The sequence below is a fragment of the Oncorhynchus kisutch genome, linkage group LG9, assembly GCF_002021735.2.
Source record: "Oncorhynchus kisutch isolate 150728-3 linkage group LG9, Okis_V2, whole genome shotgun sequence".
In the NCBI taxonomy this organism is placed as follows: Eukaryota; Metazoa; Chordata; class Actinopteri; order Salmoniformes; family Salmonidae; genus Oncorhynchus; species Oncorhynchus kisutch.
In genome coordinates this window covers 35407929-35435194 of record NC_034182.2, presented here as the reverse complement: position 1 = coordinate 35435194, position 27266 = coordinate 35407929, and the positions used below count along the sequence as shown (strand labels likewise).

General features: G+C 44.6%; 1 protein-coding gene across 9 annotated transcripts in view; it reads right to left on the bottom strand.

The window, feature by feature from the left end:
• Positions 1–2483: 2483 nt before the first annotated feature.
• The window catches only part of LOC109897114 (EH domain-binding protein 1-like protein 1), a 62756-nt gene continuing 37973 nt past the window's right edge, over positions 2484–27266 (bottom strand). For 2 of the 9 annotated variants that reach the window (XM_031832496.1, XM_031832499.1), the window contains 15 exons: positions 24850–26927; positions 24690–24756; positions 24188–24367; positions 23297–23806; positions 20342–22750; positions 19991–20081; positions 19597–19763; positions 19392–19440; positions 18746–19267; positions 18574–18631; positions 17819–17856; positions 17366–17649; positions 16967–17040; positions 5563–5677; positions 2484–5225 (listed from right to left, as the gene is read on the bottom strand). In XM_031832496.1, coding sequence (XP_031688356.1) covers positions 5129–5225; positions 5563–5677; positions 16967–17040; positions 17366–17649; positions 17819–17856; positions 18574–18631; positions 18746–19267; positions 19392–19440; positions 19597–19763; positions 19991–20081; positions 20342–22750; positions 23297–23806; positions 24188–24367; positions 24690–24756; positions 24850–26927 — 6739 coding nt within the window. In that variant the 3' untranslated portion in view covers positions 2484–5128. Of the gene's footprint in view, positions 5226–5562; positions 5678–16966; positions 17041–17365; positions 17650–17760; positions 17857–18573; positions 18632–18745; positions 19268–19391; positions 19441–19596; positions 19764–19990; positions 20082–20341; positions 22751–23296; positions 23807–24187; positions 24368–24689; positions 24757–24849; positions 26928–27266 lie in introns of all 9 variants that reach the window. The other 7 variants (XR_004211070.1, XM_020491669.2, XM_020491670.2 and 4 more) reach the window with 7 other exon arrangements.

Sequence of the window (27266 nt, the reverse complement as noted above, 5' to 3'; positions counted from 1 at the left end):
TTTCTGGATTTTTTTTCTCATTTTGTCTGTCATAGTTGAAGTGTACCTATGATGAAAATTACAGGCCTCTCTCATCTTTTTAAGTGGGAGAACTTGCACAATTGGTGGCTGACTAAATACTTTTTTGCCCCACTGTAACTGTTTCTCATGCTGACAAAGCATTGTGGATATGACCCATGGGGATGCATTGTGTAGCCAGACATGCTGCATGTGTGCGGTTCGAGCCTGTTTCCTGAATGATTACTTTTCACAGCACTTTATAATTAAGTATACTATCCTTCTTAGTTTCAGGCCATACCAGTGGCATACAATGTATTACACACCAGCTCTCTGGAAATGTTATTTTTGATAGCTCACATACATACAATACATTTTTTAAAAATGTATTGGAGAGGTCAGGGAAGTACATATTTCTCTATGGCCAGGAGCAATTTACATAATCCTTTGACATGAGACAATAAGGGGTTAACAAGTTTTTCAGGAGTGGGCAGTCCTGTATTATTCCCGAGATTCAATCTCGTTTCCTTAATAACAGGAAAACGCATTACAACATGATCCAGCACCCAATCTAAACAACATACCTTTGATGGGATACTCCCGATTAACATTGTTTTTATTGTTGTGCAGGCCCCTATAGTTCCAGATCTAGAGCTCCGTGCCCTGGACTAACTAAATCATCATTGTGCCCATAGGCAATACACTGAGACTAACAATGATGACCAACTCTCAGTGGAATGGAAATTAATGAGTAAAAACAACCTGAAGGGAAATAGCGGCTGTATTTCTCTATTTTGAAAGTTATATATCTTGACATCTTGATGGCTGACATGCAAAACATTTTGGGACTATACCAACAATGGACTAATGAAACAAATATCAAAAGATAGTTTGGGAGTAAAAACAACCCGAAGGGAAATAGCATCCACGCATTGGCACACTAATAATGGCTTTAATGGTAGTAAGTCGATTTCTACGGTCAGCAGTGCTCGACTTGAACTCAAATATGTGCCGGTACTCATTTTGGTTGCTGAAACGTATTATATTTAGGAGCTGCACAATACTTTTGCGCTAATATTCTATTAGATGAACAGGAGCTCAAGCAGTAGAACATTTATCACTCCAGTGTTAATCTGCTAAAATTGTAATTATTCGCCTACCTCCTTTTGCACACAATGTATATAGACTCCTTTTTTTCTACTGTGTTATTGACTTGTTTATTGTTTACTCCATGTGTAACTATGTGTTGCTGTCTGTTCACACTGCTTTGCTTTATCTTGACCAGGTCGCAGCTGTAAATGAGAACTTGTTCTCAACTAGCCTACCTGGTTAAATAAAGGTGTTCTCAACTAGCCTGCCTGGTTAAATAAAGGTGTTCTCAGCTAGCCTGCCTGGTTAAATAAAGGTGTTCTCAACTAGCCTGCCTGGTTAAATAAAGGTGTTCTCAACTAGCCTGCCTGGTTAAATAAAGGTGTTCTCAACTAGCCTGCCTGGTTAAATAAAGGTGTTCTCAACTAGCCTGCCTGGTTAAATAAAGGTGTTCTCAGCTAGCCTGCCTGGTTAAATAAAGGTTAAATAAAAAATATATAAAAAAATACATTTGAGGTGTTGGTTCTCAGCACTGACGTTCAGTTATGGATATGTTTCGGTTTTGAAGTGTAGCCAGGTATAATTGTTGGTTAATGAATCGATTGACGTCAATATAATTAACGTAATACAAAAATCCCCACCAAAATCCCCAGAATTGTTTTCCTGTTTTCAATGCTTCCTCTTCCTCCCCTAACGTCATTCTTGGGAACCGTCCCAGGGCTTCAGCGTCCCAAAAAGTTTGGAAGGCTTTCTATATGTAACGGATGTGAAACGGCTAGCTTAGTTAGCGGTGCGTTATACTGTTACATATACCCAATTTTATACTCTATTTCAGCTGAGGTCACTATGGACTACATCTCAATCCACCACATCTGCATATGTTGGCCTTCCCCATCTGCCGCGGAAGACCTACAGTGCTGTTTGTCAGACCAGGAGACATCCCGAAAATCAGTCTTCTCATGAAAACATCTGTAGCGTCCTAACGGTTCAGGCTACAAACTAATATGACCCCACTATGGAAAGGGGAGACTCTCGCAAAACACTCGTCTGAAGGTAACCCTGTTCTGGTTAAAACAATTAATGGAAGGAATTATGGAAGTAGTTTTGTACCGACAAAAAAAAGGGGTTAAATCCTGAACTTTCTTATCTCTTAGATATAGGACAGACACTTCTAAACCTTATTCCTTATGATTTATTTTTGGACTGTTTCAACGTTTTTCTATCGGCTATAGCATTAAAGGACAAATCAATATGGGGGTTAAGTGAGAATATAAATGTACTTTGTATTATATAATGTACAACTGATAATCCTGATGGATTCATAATGTAAATATATGATATCCATCTGAATTAAAATAAACAAGGTGGATGTCGTTTACAAAAATACTGATCCAAAATACTGATCCAAGATACCTTTTAATTCTCCAAACATCACAAATAGTGCAAATGTACATTAAAATAAACAAAACCTTCCCCAAAAGCTATTTCAGAAAACTGAAAGTAAAATCTCTCAAACTCACACAGTGGTAGGAACATTAACACAGTAACTAACAACAGTGGGGCAGAGGGGGAACAAGCTGGAACACAAATTCAAAACCTTCTAAAAAATAACTCCGGACAGAATCATGTTTTTACTCTGTTAAGTAGTTCCTCCCACTGAAATAGAAACGCCTGCGCTCATGATAACTTAACATTACACAAAGTGTAGTGGAGAAGATGTCAAGCAAATATCATGCTCTGGTGCACTCCTGCCTGGCCAATAATATAGATGTAGGATCTTCATTTGATCACTCTTTTGTTGCAGGAAACACAAACTTGTAGTGTATTTGAGTTTTAAAAATGCTTCTAATGTTTGTAATTTCCACTTTGAAATTTCAGACTTGATTTGCCATAATTATAAATGTATCAACCCCATACAAAATGTCCATTACTTATAATCCACATAATAATTCACATTTCCTGTTGCAGCAAGATTATTTTCCTGCTGTAGAAAACTGGCTCAAATTCAGATCCTACATCTGCAGTAATCCTGCTGTAGCGAAGTGCTGGAGTTTTAATACTAGAATATATTTTAGCTAAAGTGTATTTTTTGTATCATGTATGAGGGTTATTCATTTAACGCATACACTTTTGCATGTTACAGATTTGCTAATAAGAATGTGCATAAGACTATAGCAATTGATAGTTGTACGGTTAAGATGGAAACACTAAGAAACATGCATTTGCCTCATGTTTTCCGTTTGAATATTCCTGTTCTCTAGCATTTTAGAGCATCTTGAAATGGATCATTTTCAGACTCCACCGCTTCCTTATTTACCTTTCGAAACAACAACAAACAATCAATGGAAAACAAGGCATGACAAGACTAATGTCACAAACAGTAACTGAACTCACTGCATAAACATTTGAGAACTAGGAACACAAAGTTGAGTCCTACTTCTGAACATTTGTTTTTTACTCTGGATCTGGTAAAGGCACATATGACAGGCAGGATAGGTAGGATTATCTGTCGAATACCTATTCAATAAATAAAAGCTTCAAATATTTCCAACACGTTTAAACTGCTTTGTTCTTTCAGACACCAAGCTGCAGTATACTGACTTCTGTCCTTTGCCTCTTTCATCCAAGATCTCCCACTCTGCTTGAGTGTTGGAGCATCCACATACATTCACCTCAATGAAGAATCAGACAACAGGTGCTCGCTGTGTGCTGTCTGCACAGTCCAAGCCAACATACTGCAATAAATGAGGAAGCTCGTTTTGGCATTCTTTTTTTGCACAAATTCAGCATTTCACTTCCATTTCGCCATTGTAATTTTCAATAATCAGACTGCTTATTTAACAATAGGTGAAAAGGGGTGAATCAATCCACCTGCCGCATGGGTCTAATGTAGGTATTTGATGTAGCTAAGTACAGGAGCCCTGCCCCTTCCCTAATATCCCATTCAGTAGAAAATACCTTTTTGAAGTAACCCATAATACACTACTGTAACAGATTCTACAGTATCTTAGAAAGAAAGGTGCTATCTAGAACCTAAAACGGTTAATTGGCTATCCCCATAGGAGAACCCTTTTGAATAACTATTTTTGGTTCCAGGTAGAACCCTTTTGATTCCATGTAGAACCCTTTTGATTCCATGTAGAACCCTTTTGTGTTCCATGTAAAACCCGAGAGGGTTCTACCTGAAACCAAAAAAGGTTCTACCTGGAACCAAAAATCCTATGGGGACAGTTGAAGAACCATTTTGGAATGCTTTTTTCTAAAAGTGTAAGGCACTTAATCTGGTGATTAGTTCGTTAGGGATATGTCTTTGTGACCTGAAGTACATTTTTTTACTAATTTCTTTATTTAACTAGGTAAGTCAGTTAAGTACAAATTCTTATTTTCAATGACTAGGACTAGGTTAACTGCCTGTTCAGGGGCAGAACGACAGATTTGTACCTTGTCAGCTCGGGAATTCGAACTTGCAACCTTTCGGTTACTAGTCCAAACGCTCTAACCACTAGGCTACCCTGCCGCGGGGGAAGCTATGTCTTTGTCTGAATTACAGCTATATCGACCCTTTTGGAAGAATTCAACTTGGTTAAGCTTCTCTAGTGTCCTTGAGTTATTTACTCAAAATTAAAACCCAACAGTATACACACACTATGCACAAAAAAACTAAACTTAAATCCAATCAAAACACAAATTGAAGAGCAGGGTGACTGTTGACAACCAGTCATAGGTTGCAATGAGGCTCAGTCATATCATAGAGGGGGGTGAGTGAACATTGTTTAATGTCCTCCTAGTGCAGTCCCATAACACAGTTCTCAGTCTCTTCCATGCAGTGTTGATGTCATGATCCACACACATACAACTTTAGTCCCAATGTGCACCCAGGTGACCTTCCACTGGGCTGCCTGGTTCGGGTGTGACCTTCCACTGGGCTGCCTGGTTCGGGTGTGACCTTCCCCTGGGCTGCCTGGTTCGGGTGTGACCTTCCACTGGGCTGCCTGGTTCAGGTGTGACCTTCCACTGGTTCGGGTGTGTCCAACGCCAGGCCTTACTGCAGTGCACACTTTTCCTGCTTGCTCTTCTTGCTGTACTTCCTTCGTCTCTGCTCCAGGCCTCTCTCCAGCCTCTCGTCCTCCTCCAGAGCCCTAGACGCAGAGAACAGGTAGAACAGTAGTCTCATATCAAACAGTCACTCTCTCAGACTTACGTTCAACTGTGTGGCAGGGGAAGACAAAACTCACAAAGACACCTGACATCTCATTCACCCCATAGCATCCCGTCCACCCAGATGAGCTTCTGTGTTTGCTGTGTGTATTCAGCGTGTGTGACTCAGCTGGGCCATGGGATGCATCCCAAATGGCACCCGATTCCCTATATCGTGCACTACTTTTTTTTTACCAGGGGCCAATTAGGCTTTAGTCAAAAGTAGTGCACTATATAGGGAATATGGTACCATTTGGGATGCAGCCCTGGCTGTCTCACCCTTTCTCCTTGGCGTCCATGTCGTGGACCAGCTCGTCCCTCAGGTTGACCAGAGACACCAGCTCCTGCAGTAGCAGCTGCTCCCTGTGTTTATGGGCCACTGTCTTCTGCCACTCTGGAGGACAGGAAAAAGGGAGGGGAAGGGAGGGGAAGAGGAAGAGTGAGCAGAGAGGAAGAGGGAGAAAGGAAGATAGCAGAGAGGGAGAGAGTGAGTGGAAGAGAGAGAGAGAGGAAAAGAGGGGAGACAGTGAGCAGAGGAGAGGAAGAGAGGGAGAGAGCGGTAAGAGATTGAGGGTGGTACAGAGTAGAGAAGACAGTTGTTGCTTTGCCAACATGAAATTGAGTTCCATGACCAGGTTTTTATTGCAATGTGTTTCATTTCAAACTATACACTCGTGATTCAACTGGAAGTAAACAAAGGATTACAATAAATTACGTAATTAAAGAAAGGATCACTTCCTCAAACCAGCAGGTGGACAGATACCACGGCATAGTTGGGAAGTCTGACTTTACGAAACAGACATTAATTGTGTGAGTCAATCAAGTCCAAAATGTACTGCTTTTGGAGACTCTGACTTGAGCCCTTTTGAATCCGTTTCTAATTTTAAATAAGCCTAGCAGCAGTAAACATGGGTCAGATGGAATGATCTATGAGCATTGTATTTGGGCAGAGGGAAAGTACAAAGAGGGCTGTCTCTGAGTGCCAGAATGAGTCCATTAGGGTTGAATAGGAGCCATAAGTTGGAGCTGATAGATCATAAATTACGGTTCTTATATATTGTCACTGTTTTATATCATTATATACTCTTAGAATGAATATACAGTTTAAATATTCATAGAGATTGGAAAGTAGTGTTAGGTTTAAGCTTTTTGTGTATTTGAGGTGTAATTATCTAGCGGACGGCAGTAGACCATTTAGAATCCCACCGTACCTTCTACGCTATGCAATCTGCTTTCTGAGCTGGTCATGGGTGCACCTCAGCCACGCTCAAGGTCCTAAACGGTATCATAACCATCATGGATAAAATACAATACTGTTCAGCTGTATTCATCGACCTGGCCAAGGCTTTCGACTCTGTCAATCACCACATTCTTATCGGCAGACTCAAAAGCCTTGGTTTCTCAAATGACTGCCTCGTCTGGTTCACCAACTACTTCTCTGATAGAGTTCAGTGTGTCAAATCGGAGGGCCTGTTGTCCGGACCTCTGGCAGTCTCTTTGGGGGTGCCACAGGGTTCAATTCTCGGGCTGACTCTTTTCTCTATATATCAACGATATCTCTCTTGCTGCTGGTGATTCCCTGATCCACCTCTACGCAGACAACACCATTCTGTATACATCTGGCCCTTCTTTGGACACTGTGTTAACTAACCTCCAAGCGAGCTTTAATGCCATACAACACTCCTTCCCGTGGCCTCCAACTGCTCTTAAACGCTAGCAAAACCAAATGCATGCTTTTCAACCATTCGCTGCCCGCACCTGCCCGCCCGACAAGCATCACTACTCTGGACGGTTCTGACCTAGAATACGTGGACAACTACAAATACCTAGGTGTCTGGCTAGACTGTAAACTCTCCTTCCAGACTCATATCAAACATCTCCAATCCAAAATCAAATCTATAAATCAGCTTTCTATTTTGCAACAAAGCCTCCTTCACTCACGCCGCCAAACTTAGCCTAGTAAAACTGACTATCCTACCGATCCTCGACTTTGTTGATGTCATCTACAAAATACCTTCCAATACTCTAGTCAGCAAATTGGATGCAGTCTATCACAGTGCCATCCGTTTTGTTACCAAATCACCTTATACCACCCACCACTGCGACCTGTACGCTCTAGTTGGCTGGCCCTTGCTACATATTCGTCGCCAGACCCACTGGCTCCAGGTCATCTATAAGTCTATGCTAGGTAAAGCTCCGCCTTATCTCAGCTCACTGGTCACGATAACAACACCCACCTGTAGCACGCGCTCCAGCAGGTATATCTCACTGGTCATCCCCAAAGCCAACACCTCCCGTGGCTGCCTTTCCTTCCAGTTCTCTGCTGCCAGTGATTGGAACGATTTGCAAAAATCGCTGAAGCTGGAGACTTACATTTCCCTCACTAACTTTAAACATCAGCTATCTGAGCAGCTAACCGATTGCTGCAGCTACATAGTCCCTCTGTAAATAGCCCACCCAATCTACCTACCTCATCCCCATATTGTTTATATTTACTTTGCTGCTCTTTTGCACACCAGTATCACTACTTATATACACCATCATCTGCTCATCATCATCTGCTCATCTATCACTCCAGTGTTAATCTGCTAAATTGTAATTACTTTGCTACTATGGCCAATTTATTGCCATATCTCCTCATGCCATTTGCACACACTGTATATAGTAGAGGTCGACCGATTTGATTTTTCAACGCCGATACCGATTATTGGAGGACCAAAAAAGCCGATACCGATTAATCGGCCAATGTTATTTTAAAAAAAAACATTTTTTATTTGTAATAATGACAATTACAACAATACTGAATTAACACTTATTTTAACTTAATATAAAACATCAATAAAATCAATTTAGCCTCAAATAAATAATGAAACATGTTCAAATTGGTTTAAATAATTAAAAAACAAAGTGTTGGAGAAGAACGCAATAAAAATACATATAAAAATATGTGCCATGTTAAATATGTGCCATGTTAAATATGTGCCATGTTAAATATGTGCCATGTTAAATATGTACCATGTTAAATATGTGCCATGTTAAATATGTGCCATGTTAAATATGTGCCACGATAAATATGTGGCATGTTAAATGTGTGCCACGTTAAATATGTGCCATGTTAAATATGTGCCATGTTAAATATGTGCCACGATAAATATGTGCCACGTTAAATATGTGCCATGCTAAATATGTGCCATGTTAAATATGTGCTATGTTAAATGTGTGCCATGTTAAATATGTGCCACGCTAAATATGTGCCATGTTAAATATGTGCCATGTTAAATATGTGCCATGTTAACTATGTGCCATGTTAAATATGTTCCATGTTAAATGTGTGCCATGTTAAATGTGCGCCATGTTAAATATGTGCCATGCTAAATATTTGCCATGCCAAATATGTGCCACGCTAAATATGTGCCATGTTAAATATGTGCTATGTTAAATATGTTCCATGTTAAATATGTGCCATGGTAAATATTTGACATGTTAAATATGTGCCACGTTAAATATATGCCATGTTAAATATGTACCATGCTAAATATGTGCCACGCTAAATATGTGCCAGGTTAAATATGTGTCATGTTAAATATGTGCCATGTTAAATGTGTGCCATGTTAAATATGTGCCATGTTAAATATGTGCCATGTTAAATATGTGCCGTGCTAAATATGTGCCATGTTAAATATGTGCCATGCTAAATATGTGCCATGTTAAAAAGCGAACGTTTCAGTTCCTTGCTCAGAACATGAGAACATATGAAAGTTGGTGGTTCCTTTTAACATAAGACGTCAATATTCCAAGGTAAGAGGTTTTAGGTTGTAGTTAATATAGTATTTATAGGACTTTCTCTCTATACCATCATTTGTATTTCATATACCTTTGACTATTGGATATTCTTATAGGCACTATAGTATTGCCAGTGTAACAGTATAGCTTCCGTCCCCCTCCTCGCCCCTACCTGGGCTCGAACCAGGAACACATAGACAACAGCCACACTCGAAGCATCGTTACCCATCGCTCCACAAAAGCCGCGGCCCTTGCAACGCAAGGGGAATAACTACTCCAAATCTAAAAGCGAGTGACGTTTGAAACAGTATTAGCGCACACCCAGCTAACTGGCTAGCCATTTCACATTGGTTACACCAGAAATACGAGCCTTTGGTCATTAATATGATCGAATCCGGAAACTATCATTTCGAAAACAAAACGTTTATTATTTCAGTGAAATACGGAACCATTCGGTATATTATCTAACATCCTTAAGTCTAAATATTCTTGTTACATTGCACAACCTTCAATGTATGTCATAATTACGTAAAATTCTGGCAAATTAGTTCGCAATGAGCCAGTCAGCCCAAACTGTTGCATATACCCTGACTCTGCGTGCAATGAATGCAAGAGAAGTGACACAATTTCACATGGTTAATATTGCCTGCTAAACTGGATCAGTAGTTATAACTAGTGATTATGATTGATTGTTTTTTATAAGATAAGTTTAATGCTAGCTAGCAATTTACCCTGTCTTCTACTGCATTCGCGTAACAGACAGGCTACTCGTGGAGTGCCATGGTTAGAGCGTTGGACTAGTTAACTGTGCGGTTGCACGATTGGGACCCCTGAGCTGACAAGGTGAAAATCTGTCATTCTGACCCTGAACAAGGCAGTTATCCAACAGTTCCTAGGCAGTCATTGAAAATAAGAATGTGTTCTTAACTGACTTGCCTAGTTAAATAAAAGCTATAAAAATATATATATATATATATATATCGGAAATCGGCGCCCAAAAATACAGATTTTCGATTGTTATGAAAACTTGAAATCGGCCCTAATTAATCGGCCATTCCGATTAATTGGTCGACCTCTAGTGTATAGACTTTCTTTTTTTCTATGGTGTTATAGACTGTATGCTTGTTTATTCCACGTAACTCTGTGTTGTTGTTTCTGTCGCACTGCTTTGCTTTATCTTGGACAGGTCGCAGTTGTAAATGAGAACTTGTTCTCAACTAGCTTACCTGGTTAAATAAAGGTGAAATAAAATGTTTAAAAATGAACGCCCTCCAGACTCTCGAAGTGAACTGGGGACCTCGATCAGACACTATATCCTCAGGCACCCCATAGAGCCAGAAGACATGTGTAAACAAGGCCTCCGCAGTCTGTAGGGCTGTAGGGAGACCGGGCAGAGGGAGGAGACGACAGGACTTAGAGAAACGATCCACAACAACCAGGATCATGGTGTTTCCCTGTGAGGGAGGAAGATCGGTCAGAAAATCCACCGACAGGTGTGACCAAGGCCGTTGTGGAACGGGTAAGAGATGTAGCTTACCTCTAGGCAGGTGTCTAGGAGCCTTACACTGGGCACACACCGAGCAGGAGGAAACATAAACCCTCACGTCCTTTGCCAAGGTAGGCCACCAGTACTTCCCACTCAGACAGCGCTCCGTCCGGCCGATCCCCGGATGACGTGTGGGCCCAATAGATCAACTGGTCACGGACAGCAAACGGAAAGTACAGACGCCCGATGGGACACTGGAGGGGAGCGGGCTCTGTACGTAACGCCTGCTCAATGTCCGCGTCCAGCTCCCACACAACCGCCGCTACCAGGCAGGAGGCCAGGAGTATGGGAGTCTGATCCATGGGCCGCTCCTCTGTGTCATACAGCCGGGACAATGCGTCTGCCTTAACTTCTTAGGGCTGCAATCCCGTTAACGGGATCGATATGACAACAGCCAGTGAAAGTGCAGGGCGCCAAATTCAAAACAACAAAAATCTCATAATTAAAATTCCTCAAGCATACAAGTATTTTACACCATTTTAAAGATAACATTCTCATTAATCCTGCCACAGTGTCTGATTTCAAAAAGGCTTTACAGCGAAAGCACCACAAACGATTATGTTAGGTCACCACCAAGCAACAGAAAAACAGCCAATTTCCCAGCCAAAGATAGGAGTCACAAAAAGCACAAATGGAGATAAAATTAATCACTAACCTTTGATGACCTTGATGACACTCATAGGACTTCATGTTACACAATACATGTAAGTTTTGTTTGATAAAGTTCATATTTATCTCAAAGAATCTGAGTTTACATTGGCGCGTTACATTCAGTAGTTCCAAAAACATCCAGTGATTTTGTAGAGAGCCACATCATTTTACAGAAATACTCATCATAAATGTTGATGAAAATACAAGTGTTACACATGGAATTATAGATATACTTCTCCTTAATGCAACCGCTGTGTCAGATTTCAGAAAAAGCAAACCATGCAATAATCTGAGAACGGCGCATAGAAAACATTTATATATATCCACCATGTTGGAGTCAACAGAAGTTAGAAATAACATTAGAAATATTCACTTACCTTTGATGATCTTCATCAGAATGCACTCCCAGGAATCCTAGTTCCAAAATAAATGTTTGAAGTGCAACTTGACCAATATCCCACTGTGTATTCGATAGGGGCTGAGTTGAAAATCGACCAGTCTCAGATTTCCCACTTCCTGTTTGAAATTTTTCTCAGGTTTTTGCCTGCCATATGAGTTCTGTCATACTCACAGACATCATTCAAACAGTTTTAGAAACTTCAGAGTGTTTTCTATCCAATACTAATAATACTATGCATATATTAGCAACTGGGACTGAGGAGCAGGCAGTTTACTCTGGGCACCTTTTCATCCAAGCTACTCAATACTGCCCCTGCAGCCATAAGAAGATAACATTTTGGGAACCTGGTCTTTAGGACAGGGTAAACACAAAACGGGTAAAGAACATGGCCCACCTTGCCTGACGAGGATTCAGTCTCCTCGCTGCCCGGATGTACTCCAGGTTGCGGTGGTCAGTCTAGATGAGGAAAGAGTGTTTAGCCCCCTCAAGCCAAAGTCTCCATGCCTTCAAAGCTTTAACAACAGCCAAAAACTCCCGGTCCCCCACATCATAGTTCCGCTCCGCCGGGCTGAGCTTCTTCGAGAAGAAAGCACAGGGGCGGCGCTTCGGTGGCGTACCCAAGCGCTGAGAGAGCACGGCTCCTATCCCAGCCTCGGACGCGTCGACCTCCACTATGAACGCCAAAGAGGGATCCGGATGGGCCAGCACGGGAGCCGAGGTAAACAGAGCCCTTAGATGCCCAAAAGCCCTGTCCGCCTCAGCCGACCACTGAAAACGTACAGGACCCCCCCTTCAGCAGTGAGGTAATGGGAGCAGCCACCTGGCCAAAACCCCTGATAAATCTCAGGTAGTAATTGGCAAACCCTAAACCACTGCCCCTCCTTTTCCTGTGGTGGGAAACGGACAATTACGCACGGAGACGGCCTGCTGAAAGAACAGGCATTTCTCAGCCTTGGCGTACAGGTCATGCTCCAACAGTCGTCCAAGTACCCTGCGCACCAAGGACACATGCTCGGCGCGTGTAGCGGAGAATATCAGAATGTCATCGATATACACCACTACACCCTGCCCATGCAGGTCTCTGAAAATCTTGTCTACAAAGGATTGGAAGACTGATGGACTGATCAACCCGTACGGCATGACGAGGTACTCATAAAGCCCTGAGGTGGTAGTAAACGCTGTCTTCCACTCGTCTCCCTCCCGGATATGCACCAGGTTGTAAGCGATCCTGAGATCCAATTTCGTGAAGAAGCGTGCCGCGTGCATTGACTCAATCACCATGGCGATGAGAGATAGCGGATAACTGTACCTCACCGTGATTTGTTTTAGACCTCAATAGTCAATGCACGGGTGCAGACCTCCCTCCTTCTTCACAAAAAAGAAACTGAGGCGGGTGAAGTGGAGGACCGAATGTACCCCTGACGCAGGGATTCAGAGACATAAGTCTCCATAGCCACCGTCTCTGCTTGCGACAGGCGATACATGTGACTCCTGGGAAGTGTAGCGTCTACCAGGAGATTTATCACACAATCCCCCCGTCGATGGGGTGGTAATTGAGTCGCCTTCTTTTTGGAGAAGGCGAGAGCCAAATCGGCATATTCTGGGGGGATGCGCACGGTGAAGACCTGGTCTGGACTTTCCACCGTGGTAGCACCAACGGAAACCCCTACACACCTCCCCGAGCACTCTCGCGACCACCCCGTGAGAGCCCTCTGTTGCCATGAAATGGTGGGGTCATGACTAGCTAACCAGGGAAGGCCTAGTACCACGGGAAACGCAGGAGAGACTATGAGGAAGAGACTGATTCTCTCCTTGTGACCCCCCTGCGTCACCATGACCAGGGAGATGGTGGCTTCCCTAATTAACCCAGACCATAAAGGTCGACTATCCAGAGCGTGTACCAGAAAAGGTCTAACCACAGGAACAATGGGGATCCCTAAACTAAGGGCGAACGCTCTGTCGATAAAATTCCCAGCTGCGCCTGAATCGACGAGCGCCTTATGCTCAGGAAAACAAACCGATGGACAACAGAGGACTCTGGATGAGAGTGGTGCAGACTCACCTAGCGTGACGCCAGAGTGCCCTCTGCGGCCACAGATGGTGCACGTGAAGGCCCCTCCTCCAGCCTGCCTATGCGCAGCCCCTCCCAGCTCCATTGGCACCGGAGTGGTGGTGCTGGAAGATGGAACCGACAGAGTCCTCTCTGGACGCCCGCGGGTGACCAGCAGGTTATCCAACCGGATGGACAGATCCACCGGTTGGTCAAAGGTGATGGTGGCATCCCTGCAGGCCAACTCCCACAGGACGTCCTCGCGCAGGCTGCATCTATAGTGGTCGGTGAGGTCCCTGTCGTTCCATCCTGCTCCGGCGGCCAAGGTCCGAAATTCCAGGGCGAACTCCTGGGCACTCCTCGAACCCTGCCTCTTCGACCATCCGTCCGAGGGTAAAGTGGTGGGTGAACTCCTCGAAGTGGTCCAACACCGTATCTCCCCACACAGCGTTTGCCCACTCCAGAGCTCTCCCCGAGAGGCACGAGACAAGGGCGGACACCCTCTCTCTTCCCGAGGGAGCTGGGTGAACGGTGGCCAGGTAGAGGCCCAGTTGTAAAAGGAACCCCTGGCACTGTGCTGCCGTCCCATCATACTCCCTGGGAAGGGAGAGACGCATCCCAATGGGACCGGATACAGGAGGGACGGGTAGAGATACCCCTGGTTGTGCTGTTCGAGGCCATGGTCTGGACAACGCGATCCATCGTGGTGCCGAGATGTTGCAGCATCGCCGAGTGTTCTCGGACGCGCTCCTCGACTCCTCTGACCGGGGTACCTGCTCCTGCTGACCCCATGGTCTGGACAACGCGATCCATCGTGGTGCCGAGATGTTGCAGCATCGCCGAGTGTTCCCGGACGCGCTCCTCGACTCCTCTGAATGGGATACCTGCTCCTGCTGACTCCATGGTCTGGACAACGCGATCCATCGTGGTGCCGAGATGTTGCAGCATCGCCGAGTGTTCCCGGACGCGCTCCTCGACTCCTCTGAACGGGATACCTGCTCCCGCTGACTCCATGGATGGTGTGGAATTCTGTCAAGGTTGTGCGCTACTGGTAAGAAGTCAGGTGCAGAACAGAGAGTTGTGATCAGGAGCACTTTATTTGTCAGAAGCACAAAAGACAGACGCAACTGCGTCAAGAAACCTCCAGCCAATGGAAAAAGTGAATAAGCGCGAAAACACTCACAATAATGCAAATGTATGACAATAAACATACTACAGGTCAAAACACGATACCCGGGGAAAAAACTGTCTGGCGCGTGACACTAAACGTGTAACAAAACAATTCCACACAAAGACATGGGGGAAACAGAGGAATATATATATGCAGTGTAATTAGGGAATGTAAACCAGCTGTGCGGGGAACAAGACAAAACAAATGGAACAATGAAAAATGGAGCAGCGATGGCTAGAAGGCCGTTGACGTCGACCGCTGCCCGAACAAGGAGGGGAGCCGACTTCGGCAGAAGTTGTGACACCATCTGTAAATAGCCCATCCAACTACCTCATCCCCATACTTTTATCTATCACTCCAGTGTTTAATTGCTATATTGTAATTATTTCGCCACTATGGCCTATTAATTGTCACTATGCCTTCCGTTATCCTACCTCATTTGCACACACTGCATGTAGACTTTTTCTATTGCATTATTGACTGTATGTTTGTTTATTCCATGTGTAACTCTGTGTTGTTGTTTGTGTTGCACTGCTTGCTTTATATTGGCCAGGTCGTAGTTGTAAATGAGAACTTGTTCTCAACTAGCCTACCTGGTTAAATAAAGGTGAAAAAAAGACAAAAAAATTCACCTGTGCGGATGTGTCCTCCCAATAACTCAAAGCCTCTCCTGACTGATCAGAAGACCTGTGAAAGGCACGGAGGAGCACCAAGGTTCTGGACTCAGGCTGGGCCACGACAATACCAATAGGAGGAACAGACTCAGAGACTGATTGTTTATCCTAGAAATACACGGAGGGCACTCAGTCTAATCAGAAGGTATAAATATACAGTACCAGTCAAAAGTTTGGACACACCTACTCATTCAAGGGTTTTTCTTTATTTTTAGTATTTTCTACGTTGTAGAATAGTAGTGAAGACATCACAACTATGGAATAACACATATGGAATCATGTAGTGTTAAACGAATCCAAATATGTTTTATATTTGAGATTCTTCAAAGTTTCCACCCTTTGCCTTGATGACAGCTTTGCACACTCTTGGCATTCTCTCAACCAGCTTCATAAGGTAGTCAACTGGAATGCATTTCAATGAACAGGTGTGCCTTGTTAAATGTTAATTTGTTCAAATTTCTTTCCTTCTTAATGCGTGTGAGCCAATCAGTTGTGTTGTGACAAGGTAGGGGTGGTATACAGAAGATAGCCCTGTTTGGTAAAAGACCAGGTCCATATTATGGCATTAACAGCTCAAATAAGCAAATAGAAATGACAGTCCATCATTACTTTATGACATCTGTCAATACGGAACATTTCAAGAACATTTAAAGTATCTTCAATAGCAGTCGCAAAAACCATCAACCTCTATGATGAAACTGTCTCTCATGAGGACTGCCACAGGAAAGGAAGACCCAGAGTTACCTCTGCTGCAGAGGATAAGTTCATTACAGTTAACTGCACCTCTGATTGCAGCTCCAAAAAATGCTTCACAGAGTTCAAGTAACAGACACATCTCAACATCAACTGTTCAGAAGAGACTGCGTGAATCAAGCCTTCATGGTTGAATTGCTGCAAAGAAACCACTACTAAAGAACACCAGTAAGAATAAGACTTGCTTGGGCCAAGAAACACGAGCAACGGACATTAAACCTGTGGAAATCTGTCCTTTGGTCTGATGAGTCCAAATTTGAGATATTTGGTTCCAACCGCAGTCTTTGTGAGACACAGTAGGTGAACAGATGACCTCCGCATGTGTGGTTCCCACCGTGAAGCACGGAGGAAAAGGTGTGATGGTGTTTTGCAGATGACACTGTCAGTGTATGTTTGTGCTCTGTAACTGCAACACACAGTGTGTTGCATATATTTAGTTAGAGTTTGTCTGAGTCCGTCCATTGTACCAGAAATTAGAAACTAACACTGCCATACGGAACAGCACACTATTCTCATTTCCTTTGCAGAGATATTTTTGTTATTGTATGGTTTGTAGTGTCACTATGACCACATCTGGCCACATTAATGAGCTGTATCACAGAATAGAGTAGCATCATGGATCTTGTAGTTCAGTATATTGGTACTGTAGTCTTACCTTCAATAGCCATCATGTCTCTCAGCTCTCGGTTCAGCATCTCAAACCTCATTTCCAGGTCCTGCTCTTCTTGCCTGTGGAGCAGAATGCCTTGTGGTTAGATCAATGTAATGTGTCTATAATATGTCAGTGTTTAGGGCTCCTGAGCGGCGCTGTGGTCTAAGGCACTGCATCTCAGTGCTTGAGGCGTCACTACAAACACCCTGGTTCGATTCCAGGCTGTATCACAACCGGACATGATTGGGAGTCCCGTAGGGCGGCACACAATTGGCCCAGCGTCGTCCGAGTTTTCCGGTGTAGGTCATCATTGTAAGTAAGAATTTGTTCTTAACTGACTTGCCATGTTAAATTTAAAAAATAGGTAACGGTGGAGAACATGGTGGGGATGGTGGATCTTACAGTAGCTGTAGTTGGTCTTGTCTCCTGATGAGGGCGTTCTTCTTGTTGACCAGAGTGAACCACTCCTGAATTAGCTTCTCCTCCTGCATCTTGTCACTACCTACATGTATGGAGACAGAGAGGGCATCATTACAAGGGTATTTTTCTTTCTCTTTCTCCATCCTCCTCTCACCTGACTCCATCAGTCGCCGTAGACTACTTTCCACAATGTCTGCCCTGCTGTCAATGTGCTTCTGTTCAAACTCTAGGGCCTGCATCTCCCTCAGCACATACTGGCTGGTGTCCTGTACACACACACACACACACACACACACACACACACACACACACACACACACACACACACACACACACACACACACACAAAGAGAATGATACTTCTTTCTGATACAGACCATTGGTATTTCCAGTGTTTATGACAGCTGCAGACAGTGACTTGTGAAAGTGACAGACCTCCTCAGCCGATCGTCCTTCTTCAACAGCTGTCCTTCCTATATGAAACACACACACACACACAGCGTAACGAGATACACAGCAACATGATGCAGTAGCTCCAATTACTGGAAGAGAATGAAAGTGGCAAACTAGACTGTGATGATGAGGTAATTAACATCGTTTGATAGGCTAAGGACTCTAATCCTAACGACAGGAAGCCATCAAAGTAATTAGAATGAGTCAATGCTCAGGGGATGGATGAGCCAAGTACAACAGAGACAACTGTGATGACTTGTGTCTGTACTCCATCTCTCCTCTCAGGGGATGGATGAGCCAAGTACAACAGAGACAACTGTGATGACTTGTCTGTACTTCATCTCTCCTCTCTCTCTCCGCTCAGGGGATGGAGTACAGACACAAGTCCATCTCTCCTCCCCTCCTCTCCATCTCTCCTCCTCATCTCTCCCCTCCATCTCTCCTCCTCTCTATCGCTATCTCTCCTCTCCATGGCTATCTCTCCTCCTCTCCATCTCTCCTCCTCTCCTCTCCATCTCTCCATTCCATATCTCCTCTCCATCCCTCCTCTCCATCTCTCCTCTCCATCTCTCCTCTCCACTGCTCCTCTGAGGGGTGGTTCACAATCATAAGGTACCTGGGAAACTGGGGACTCAGTAAGTCTGTCTGTGTGTGTGTGTGTGTGTGTGTGTGTGTGTGTGTGTGTGTGTGTGTGTGAACTCAGAACACATCATACAAAATCAATATACTGTATGTACCTGTTTCCAATTTTATTCTGTCAGCTCCACTCTCTTCCTGTGCTGCAGCAACCTGTAACTACAACAAAGCAATCACTCACAGAGAGATTAAGTGGCAGAAAGTGGAGAGAGAGAGGGGGGGGGGGGGTGAGAGGGAGAGAAAGTGAAGAGAGAGAGATCGTAGGCCACTGACCTCGGTTGAGTCTGCCTCGTCTATTGACCTGCGTTGTGACCGTCGTTTCTTAACCAGATCTACATCCTTTAGGTGGGAGAACCCAGACTTGGCAGATAAAAAATGTGTCCTGGGGGGTACGACGGGGGCTTGGGCCCCTCCTGCTTCCCCTGCAGCCTGCAGCCGTTTGGTTCTAGGGGGTGGGACCACTTCCCTATTGGTGCCCTCCTTAGTGTCACTATCTGCCTTCTTCTCTGCAGCGCCCACATTGGTCTCCATTGTGAGGGCCTCATCTTGGATCCGTTGACAGTAGCGTGCGGCGGCCTCCGGGTCGGGGCCCTCCCGGCTCTCCCCGGCCATGCCGTAACTGGACTCACTGCTGTCCGCCTCAATGTGCAGCACACTCAGCTCCTGGCCCGTGAAGTAGGTGCGGATCTGGTTGAGGTAGGTCATGACGATGAGGCGGTCAGGCACGGCCAGGAGGACCATGTCCGAGGGCTCTATCAGCCGAGAGATGCCCAACTCTGCGAAACCGTCGAAGGCCTTGGGGGAAATGAGAGAAGATGGGTTGGGTGGGGAAAATATTCAGCAGTTGATGGTCACATTTAAGGCCTGGCTGTTGATAGTGATTATGACATGATGAGATAACATAAAGAAAACAAACTACCTTCTTGTTGTTGCGCTTGATGTCATAAGGGTCCAGCATCTCAAAGTTTCTAAGCAGCGAAGAAATAGAGAATCAATACACACTACAAGAACAGGAAACACGTTAACACAAAAATGATGATGTCATTTTTAAAGGTTAACAAACAAGCCATAACACAATGCCTGCTCACGTTTATGTCTAAACGCATCACAGAGGGGGTACCTACATCCTGTCCGGGTGGAAGTGGTGTAGCAGGGCACAGAAGGCCAGGCCGTTCCTCCAGGATGTGCTGAAGTTGGTGATCTTGACCCCCTTGTGTTCTTTGATGACTTCCTGACACCACTCCAGTAGGGACTGGCTGGAGGTAACAAGGCCAGGACTGGCCATGAGGCCCTAAGACAACAAATGACATCAGATAAAATAGGTCAATTCAGAGTAAAATACATGTGGCATTTCAGTTTATGGTGCAGAAATGACCAGGTATCACACTGTAATAACCTAAAAAAGTTGCTTTTGTCATTGACAAAATGGACAGTTATGAATCAGAATTTCATTTCAAAGGTCACTGATGCAAAATGATGGTGGAGGATTGGTCAACTGATAGACTATAAATAACATACTTCTGGGGATTCAGCACTGCCTAGACCCGCTTCCTGAGAGTTTACAGCTCTGCCTTTAGGCGTTGTTGGCTCGTCTGCTGCCCCCTGCTGTCTAAAAAGAGAAAGACCGGGATTTAATATGACCTGACTTCACAGCATATTCTGGATGTTTAGTTCTAACAGTTTAGAAGCAACTCATTTCAAATAATGCTAAAGGATTAAATATATGGCATTTTCTCAATCAGTTTCCTTTCATAAAAGCATTCTAGTCACACAGAATTATCAACAACTATATGTAAATGCACTCAGAAAACTGCCACGTGTCAATCAACCACTGTATTGCACAGGCGTGTCCAACTCAACATAACGTACCTCTCCTCATCTAAGCCACCAGCAGATATGTCTACTGACTCAAAGCCAAAGTCCATCTCTTCAACCCACATGTCTTTGCTCTCTACCTCCATCTGCTCTGTCTCTTTGGCTCCCTCTACATGTAACCAGTCGTCCTCAGCTGGTGTACCGGTGGTTGGAGAGGTCATGTCAAGCACTTCTGTCTCTGAACCTCTCTCAATATCCTTGATTACAGTGTCTTCAAAAAACTCAGTGACCATAGGGGTTTCTGTGAAAGCCTGAGTGACCATGGTAGTATCTGTAAAGGTCCAGCTTTCCATGCTCTCCTCCAGTCCCTTCTCAAAGTCAGCCTCTACCTCTGAACCCCTCTCAATGTCCTCTCTTACAGTGTCTACGAAGAACTCACTGACCATAGCAGTTTCTGTGAAGGCCTCTGTGAACATAGTGGTTTCTGTGAAGATCCAGCTCTCCCCGCTCTCCTCCAGTCCCTTCTCACAGAGTTGTACTTCTGGTGACATCTCTGAGCGAGAAATAGTGACAAAGCTCCCATCGGAGGCCATGTTTGAGGTTAATGATATTGAACCCTCTGAGGCTTCCTGACTGGTGTCTTGTTTGTCTTCCTGAGAGAGAGACAGTGAGCCCTCAAGGGAGTCCGTCTGCCTGGTGAATGAGGAGTCCATTGGAGGATTTCCATCAGAAAAAGAGGAACTAAGGCATTTTTTAGAGCGGGGAACTGGAACAGGCATGCTCGATTGTTTTATGTTTAGCTTACTGCTCCTTTTACGCAGAGGAGCAACCACCACTTCCCCAGATGCTGCAAGCTGGCCACGAGGGGGTACGGGAGGAAGACTACTGCTCCTCTTGTTGCGTTGAGGTGGTACCAGCCCAGAGGCTGCAGGTGACTGTCGTCCATCTCTGGTAGACTGGGTGTTATCCCCAATAGAGGCATGCCAGGTCTTTGGTCGGGTAGCATCTGTTTGGACAGGTGGGGTTGGGTCTTGTTTCCCACGAGGCTTTGGGACTGGAAAGATCTCCTGCTTGCCTTTCATCTTTATTCCTGGTGCAATGTCCTCTGTTGAGGCCTTCTGAGCTGGCTCATCTTCAAGTGAATCATTGGTTGTTTCAATCACTTCCAAGGTCTGCTTCTCCGCCTCAACCTTTTCGAATGGGTCTGTAACTTCTGGTGAGGACTTCTGAGCTGGCTCATCTTCGAGTGACTCAGTGGCTGTTTCTGTCACTTCCGGAGACTGCGTCTCCACCTCAGACTCCTTTGAAAAGGTTATCATAAGATCCTGTATCTGGGCTGGAGCTGTAGACCCCTGGTTGGCAGCATTCAGGGCCTCTAAAGCCATAGCTTCATCTGCGCCATCCTCTGCTTTCCTTGATTCCACTGGGGGAGAATGAGTTCTTTTGCTGCGCCTGGGCGGGGCAATTTTTCTGATGATCGAGAGGGGGGCAGTCTCTCCCACACCAAACTCGGGGTATGACTCTGTAGGTACATGATATGGAGTTAGGGGAACAATTGTGGCCTTACCAGTAACAGTCTTTAAATCGTCAGCTTTCGGTCGCGGTTCGGGAGAGAGAGATGCTTTCCTGGTGCGTTGAGGTGGAATCAGCTTAGCGACCGCCTGGGCAATCACATTCTCTGGCTCATCAGCTTTCTGATATGGCTCTGGAGTGAAGCTGTTTTGTTTCTTCACAGGCCATGGTAGAATCAGTTCAGTGGCTCCCTGGCCAGGTTTCTGTGAACGTTCTGCACTGGAAGCACTATAGGTTCCCCTTGTGCGTGGAGCTGGGATAACGGCGGTTGCCTGTGGTGTCTCTTTAGTGAGGCTTGTCTTAGTACGGCGAGGAGGGACCAGTTCAGTGGGCACCTGGACAGGGGCATCAGTCTTTGGTTGAGGCTCTGTTGAAAGACAACAATCTATTTTCCTACCAGGATGTGATGGTACCATCTCCTCTGGTGCCTGGGCAGTAAAACCCTTCTGGACATCATCTTTCTTTAGAGGTTCTGTTGAAAGAACACGGTCTCCTCTCACTTCAGTGGGCTTCTGTACAGATACATTCTCAGATTTCTGTTTGCGCTCTGAAGTGAGACAGTCTTTTCTCCTTGGAGGCCGTGAAGGGACTACCTTAGAAACAATCCCTTGATCATCAGCTTCCTGTTGTGTTTCTGGAGGAAGACTACCGTCTCGTTTCTTTGCATGATGAGGAGCGACCAGTTCAGTTGTTACCTGTGCAGGGACAGCCTGGCCAGCGACAACAAGGGCAACTTCCGATTGTGTTTCATCTGAGGTGAGTGTCTGATCATCAGAGGGTTTATCTGGGATGGGGACTATATGTTCTTGAGCCTTGTCCTCTAACAGCAACTTGTCTGTAGTAGGTTGTGAGGTAGGGGCAGAGGCTTCCTCTGTGCTTGCATGTTGGGCGCTTAAGGTTAAAAAAAAATATAAAAGGTGAGAAAATATCATGGCTCAGATCTTGCTATATAATTACATTCTATTAAATGACTATTGAAATGGTAATATCAGTAAAGCAGCCCCTCACAGTCCACAAGCTGGCACACCTCACTGAAGCGATTACATATCCCATTCCACTGAGCAGACACTGGAGAAGTGTTCCAGATGTAGAAAAACTCAACACATTGACTGATTATAACTAAGAAAAAGCCACAGGTTTTTCTTTACGAGACAAACGTGCATGACATAGGTAGCAGCATAAACAGTACACAGAGACACTGAAGACCTTAGTTAACATTAGAACACCTGGGCCCACAAACAAGTGCCTTAAACATCAAGACGCAGCTTAAATTTGACACATACTGTAGACTTGTCCATCACAGTTCACTGAGTAGCAAGCATGGCTGAGCCAAACATTATGCGAACAAAAGACAATGTTATGACATAATACCGCATTTGTATTTTCAAGCAGTGCAGCCAAATAGTTCAGACACCGGTTTGCTGCCAGGACACTCACCCCTTGTCCTGGTGTAATGAAGTTGATAATTCTGTCTCGACAGGTGACCCGGCTGAATAAATGTCAACATAACCTGTTATCTGTCCAGAGTCCTGTGCTTTTAACGTCGATTTCTCCCCTATTTGCGCCCACAAGTCAAGGTAAATCTCTTCTTCCCCAGCTACCACAAATTTTCCTCTGGAGATCTCAGTAAGGTCAGCCTCTGTCAATGACGGCCATTTTCTCATACTGCTTAGATCTTGGACTTGAACAAACCCATCCTCAGTGTCTTGTCTCATTGCCTCACTCATTGACTGTTGGTCTTCCATATTCAACAAGCATGGCTCAGCGGTGGTTGGGAGTTCAATTGTTTTTTTGGTTTCACCCTCAAGGTGCGGTGCCTTTCCAGACACTGCTTCCTGGACGAGGGTAGATGTATCTGGGACAGGTTCAGAGGAGCTCTCTGATGGGGCTGCACCTTCTGTTGGAGAGGAGCCAGACGGACCCAGCATGGCTGCTACTGTTTCATAACTGTGAGAGAGGGATGACTTACTGTAATTGAGGGACTGAGATTTAAAACAGGCATGGTAAACATTGGGAGCATTCGAAACCATATAAAAAAAAGTCTCAACACATTTAAAGATGTGAGAGATTAAACACAGATCATTCAAACTTCAATACATGTATTTTATTAACTGTATGTGAGAGTTGCTAAAAGTACTTGATTTGACCAAAATAGGATTTGTTAAATCAATGACTCAGATCAAAACTAGAAAATGCCATTGTATGCAAGCAGTAATATAAATAACCTAGTGAAATTGAGGGTGACACGGGTGACAATTCCACTAAGAATCTACAGAACACACCACACACTTTGCCGTGCTACATAGGAGCCTACAATCTCCCACTTACCCCCTGGAGAAGACACCAAAAATGGTCTGTACTAGGCCAGAGGCCTCCTGCTGCTTCTCTGCCACAGACCCCTCAGCCTCCAACACCTCCCATCCTAAGACCAGCTCTGGTTCTAACACTGCAGAGGACTTCTGGATTTCCTCAGATGGGATTTTCTCTATTTGTGGGCTGCCGAGGACACTAACATGAGAGGTGAACATTGAAAAGAACATCCCTACAGAATCCATGCTACACACAGAAAAACACACATGCATTGGCATGCACCAAAACAACTCATCTGTCACAAATTTAGAAGGAATATCACCCTATAATATATTATCTCCATGTAACAGGTTCACAGACCCAAAACACATCTCAGATGCAGAGTATCACGCCATGTAGTCTTAAGAGGTTTGCCAAAGCTAAAATATCTGGCTTTACAGTGGCCGTTGCAGACCAAACATAAAACTATGTTTCACTGCCACTGCAATCCATGCAGAGAGCCATATGCTCAAACACTTACCCCTTATCTAGAACACACTCTGCTGGTTCTCCAGTAACCTCTCTCTTCTCTGTCTGCATACTTGTCTCTTAGAAACCAAAAAACAAAGTATGTTGCTTTCCACTTGCAATGCGAGGCACTGGAAAAAAAGATATTGCATGCCTAACCACACACGCCTTACCATTTGCCTCTATAGACTCTAGACTGTGAGGAGGGGCAGACGGGAAACCAGGAAAGCTTGCTGCCTCGAGGCAAGATGGTACCAGTGCAAGCAACGTTTTTAGGTTTTCATCTCCAACTGCACTGCTTAGGTCAGGCTTGGAAAGCACCATATCCTCTGACCTATTATCCTTCAATGGTTTTTCCCACATTGGCTGCATAGAACTCACAGATTCTTCTCCCTGGGTTCGAGCTAATTCAGATGGCTGTCTAGAAGGTAATCCTGGTTCTCTAGATTCACTTGGACAAGCTCGCATTAGGGAAAACACGGTTTGTTCTTCTATTGCTTTTAGTTGTGTAAAGAACGGGAACCCAGAAGTGAGACTCTCACATGGGCAAGATGGCGCCAGTGACACCCTATTTGCTCTGTCTTCTGGTGACCTATCTTTGATTATTACGGTTTTATCTTTCAGCTTCTTCTCAAACAAAGGCTTCTGTTCAACGTGCCAATCTCCTGTCTGGACGTTGGCCGTCGATGGGAAACCTGGGAGACTGGAGCTTTTGGGGCAAGATCGCGTGAGATCCACACTATTAAGCTCCCTCTTAGGTTGTGGTGCAGAGCGGAAGCTAGGAATCCTGCCTTCTTCTGGGCAACATGGCACCAAAGCAACCATTGCTTTCGTTTTGCCGATGACTTTTGGGAGAATGTTTTCTTCCTCTTCCTTCTTCTTTTGCAAGTGCTCAAACATAGATGTTGGGTCAACAAGCCACTCTAATGCTGTAGCCCCATCAGTGGATGCAAAACCAGGGAGACTGGACATTTTGGGGCAAGCGAGCACAAGACTCAACATACTTAGCTCTACCTCAGCTTTGGGATGTGGTGCAGAGGGAAAGCCAGGAATACTTGCTGCAGTAGGACATGATGGTACCAGAGCCACCTCACTGGAAGCTTTAGAGCAAGCAGGCAAAATAATCATCCTATCGGGTTGTGGTACAGATGGGAAGCCAGGGATCCTTGCAGCGTGTGGACATGATAGCCTCAAAGGAACATTGGTTTTCATTTCCTCTTGGTCTGCTTTTGAGCTGTCAATAATGACTTTCCTCTCCTTTAGTGGTCTCTTCAACAATGGCCCCTGGTCAACAACCCACCCTGCCCACCTATCCTTCTCAATGGATGGAAAACCAGGGAGACTAAAAACCTTAGTGCAGGAGGGAACAAGATGCACACTACTTGGCCCCACCTCAGTTTTTGGATGTGGAGCAGAGGGGAAGCCAGGAATCGTGGATACATCTGAGACACATGACACCATAGCAACCATTGCTTTAACTTTCTCATTGTGTTCTTTCGATCTGTATTTTGGAAAAACGTTTTCTTCTTTATTCTCCTTATCTTTCTGCAAGTGCTCAAACATAGACTTTGGGTTAACAAGCCACTCTAATGTTGTAGCCCCCCCAGTGGATGCAAAACCCGGGGGACTGGACACTTTAAGGCACGCTGGCACAAGACTCAACATACTAGGATATACCTCAGCTTTGGGATGTGGTGCAGAGGGGAAGCCAGGAATACTTGTTGTAGTAGGACATGATGGTACCAGAGCCACCATGTGTTTCATTAGCTCTTTGTCTTCGTTTAATCTGTCCAAATGTGGAGTGGACATAAAGGCCATCCTTTTTTTCCCCTTCGGGGGCTTCTCCCAAATGGCCTCAATGTTGATTGTACACTCCTTTACTTGACTTTCAAGAGAAGGGAATCCGAGTGTGCCAGCCAATCTTGGGCAGGATAGCATTAGATCTGCCATGCTAGGTTCCCTCTCTAACTTGGCTTCCTTGGACAGATGTGGAGACAGAAATCCCGGAATGCTGACAGTGCTTGGACAAGATGAGACCATATCTGCCATTCCTCTCACCGTGTCTCTCTTCTCTTTTGATCTTTCGATAGAGAGCTCTGACCCATCCTTTCTTGGCATCTCCCATAATATGCTATTGTCCACTGGACGGTATTCTAACTGAGCCTCTGAACAGGATGCTTGAGTGGATAGAAACCCTGGTGCACTGGCAACTCTTAGGCATGATGGCGGCAGAGAAACCATGTTTTCAGGTCTGAGGAGAGGGGAGACCATGGTCAGAGGTGATTATGAAAACCAAGAAAGCAGAGTCTTCCAGTAAGAACAAAGCAATCAAATGGAAAGTTCTAAAACTATCACACACAAACCAAAACTCACGCTCAAAAATATTATCTGACTATTCATGAAAATGACAGTTAATAACGCAACCGTTTAAATCGAGATAAGAGCCGGCCAAGGTGCATAAATACCATACAACACAATCAAATGTAAATCCTTTTTCAAAGCCTTTGCTTGCAAAATGTTATATATTCATCCAAATTAAAATGGAGAATGCAAAATATAATGAATAAGTCTAGAAGCACAAATCCTACAA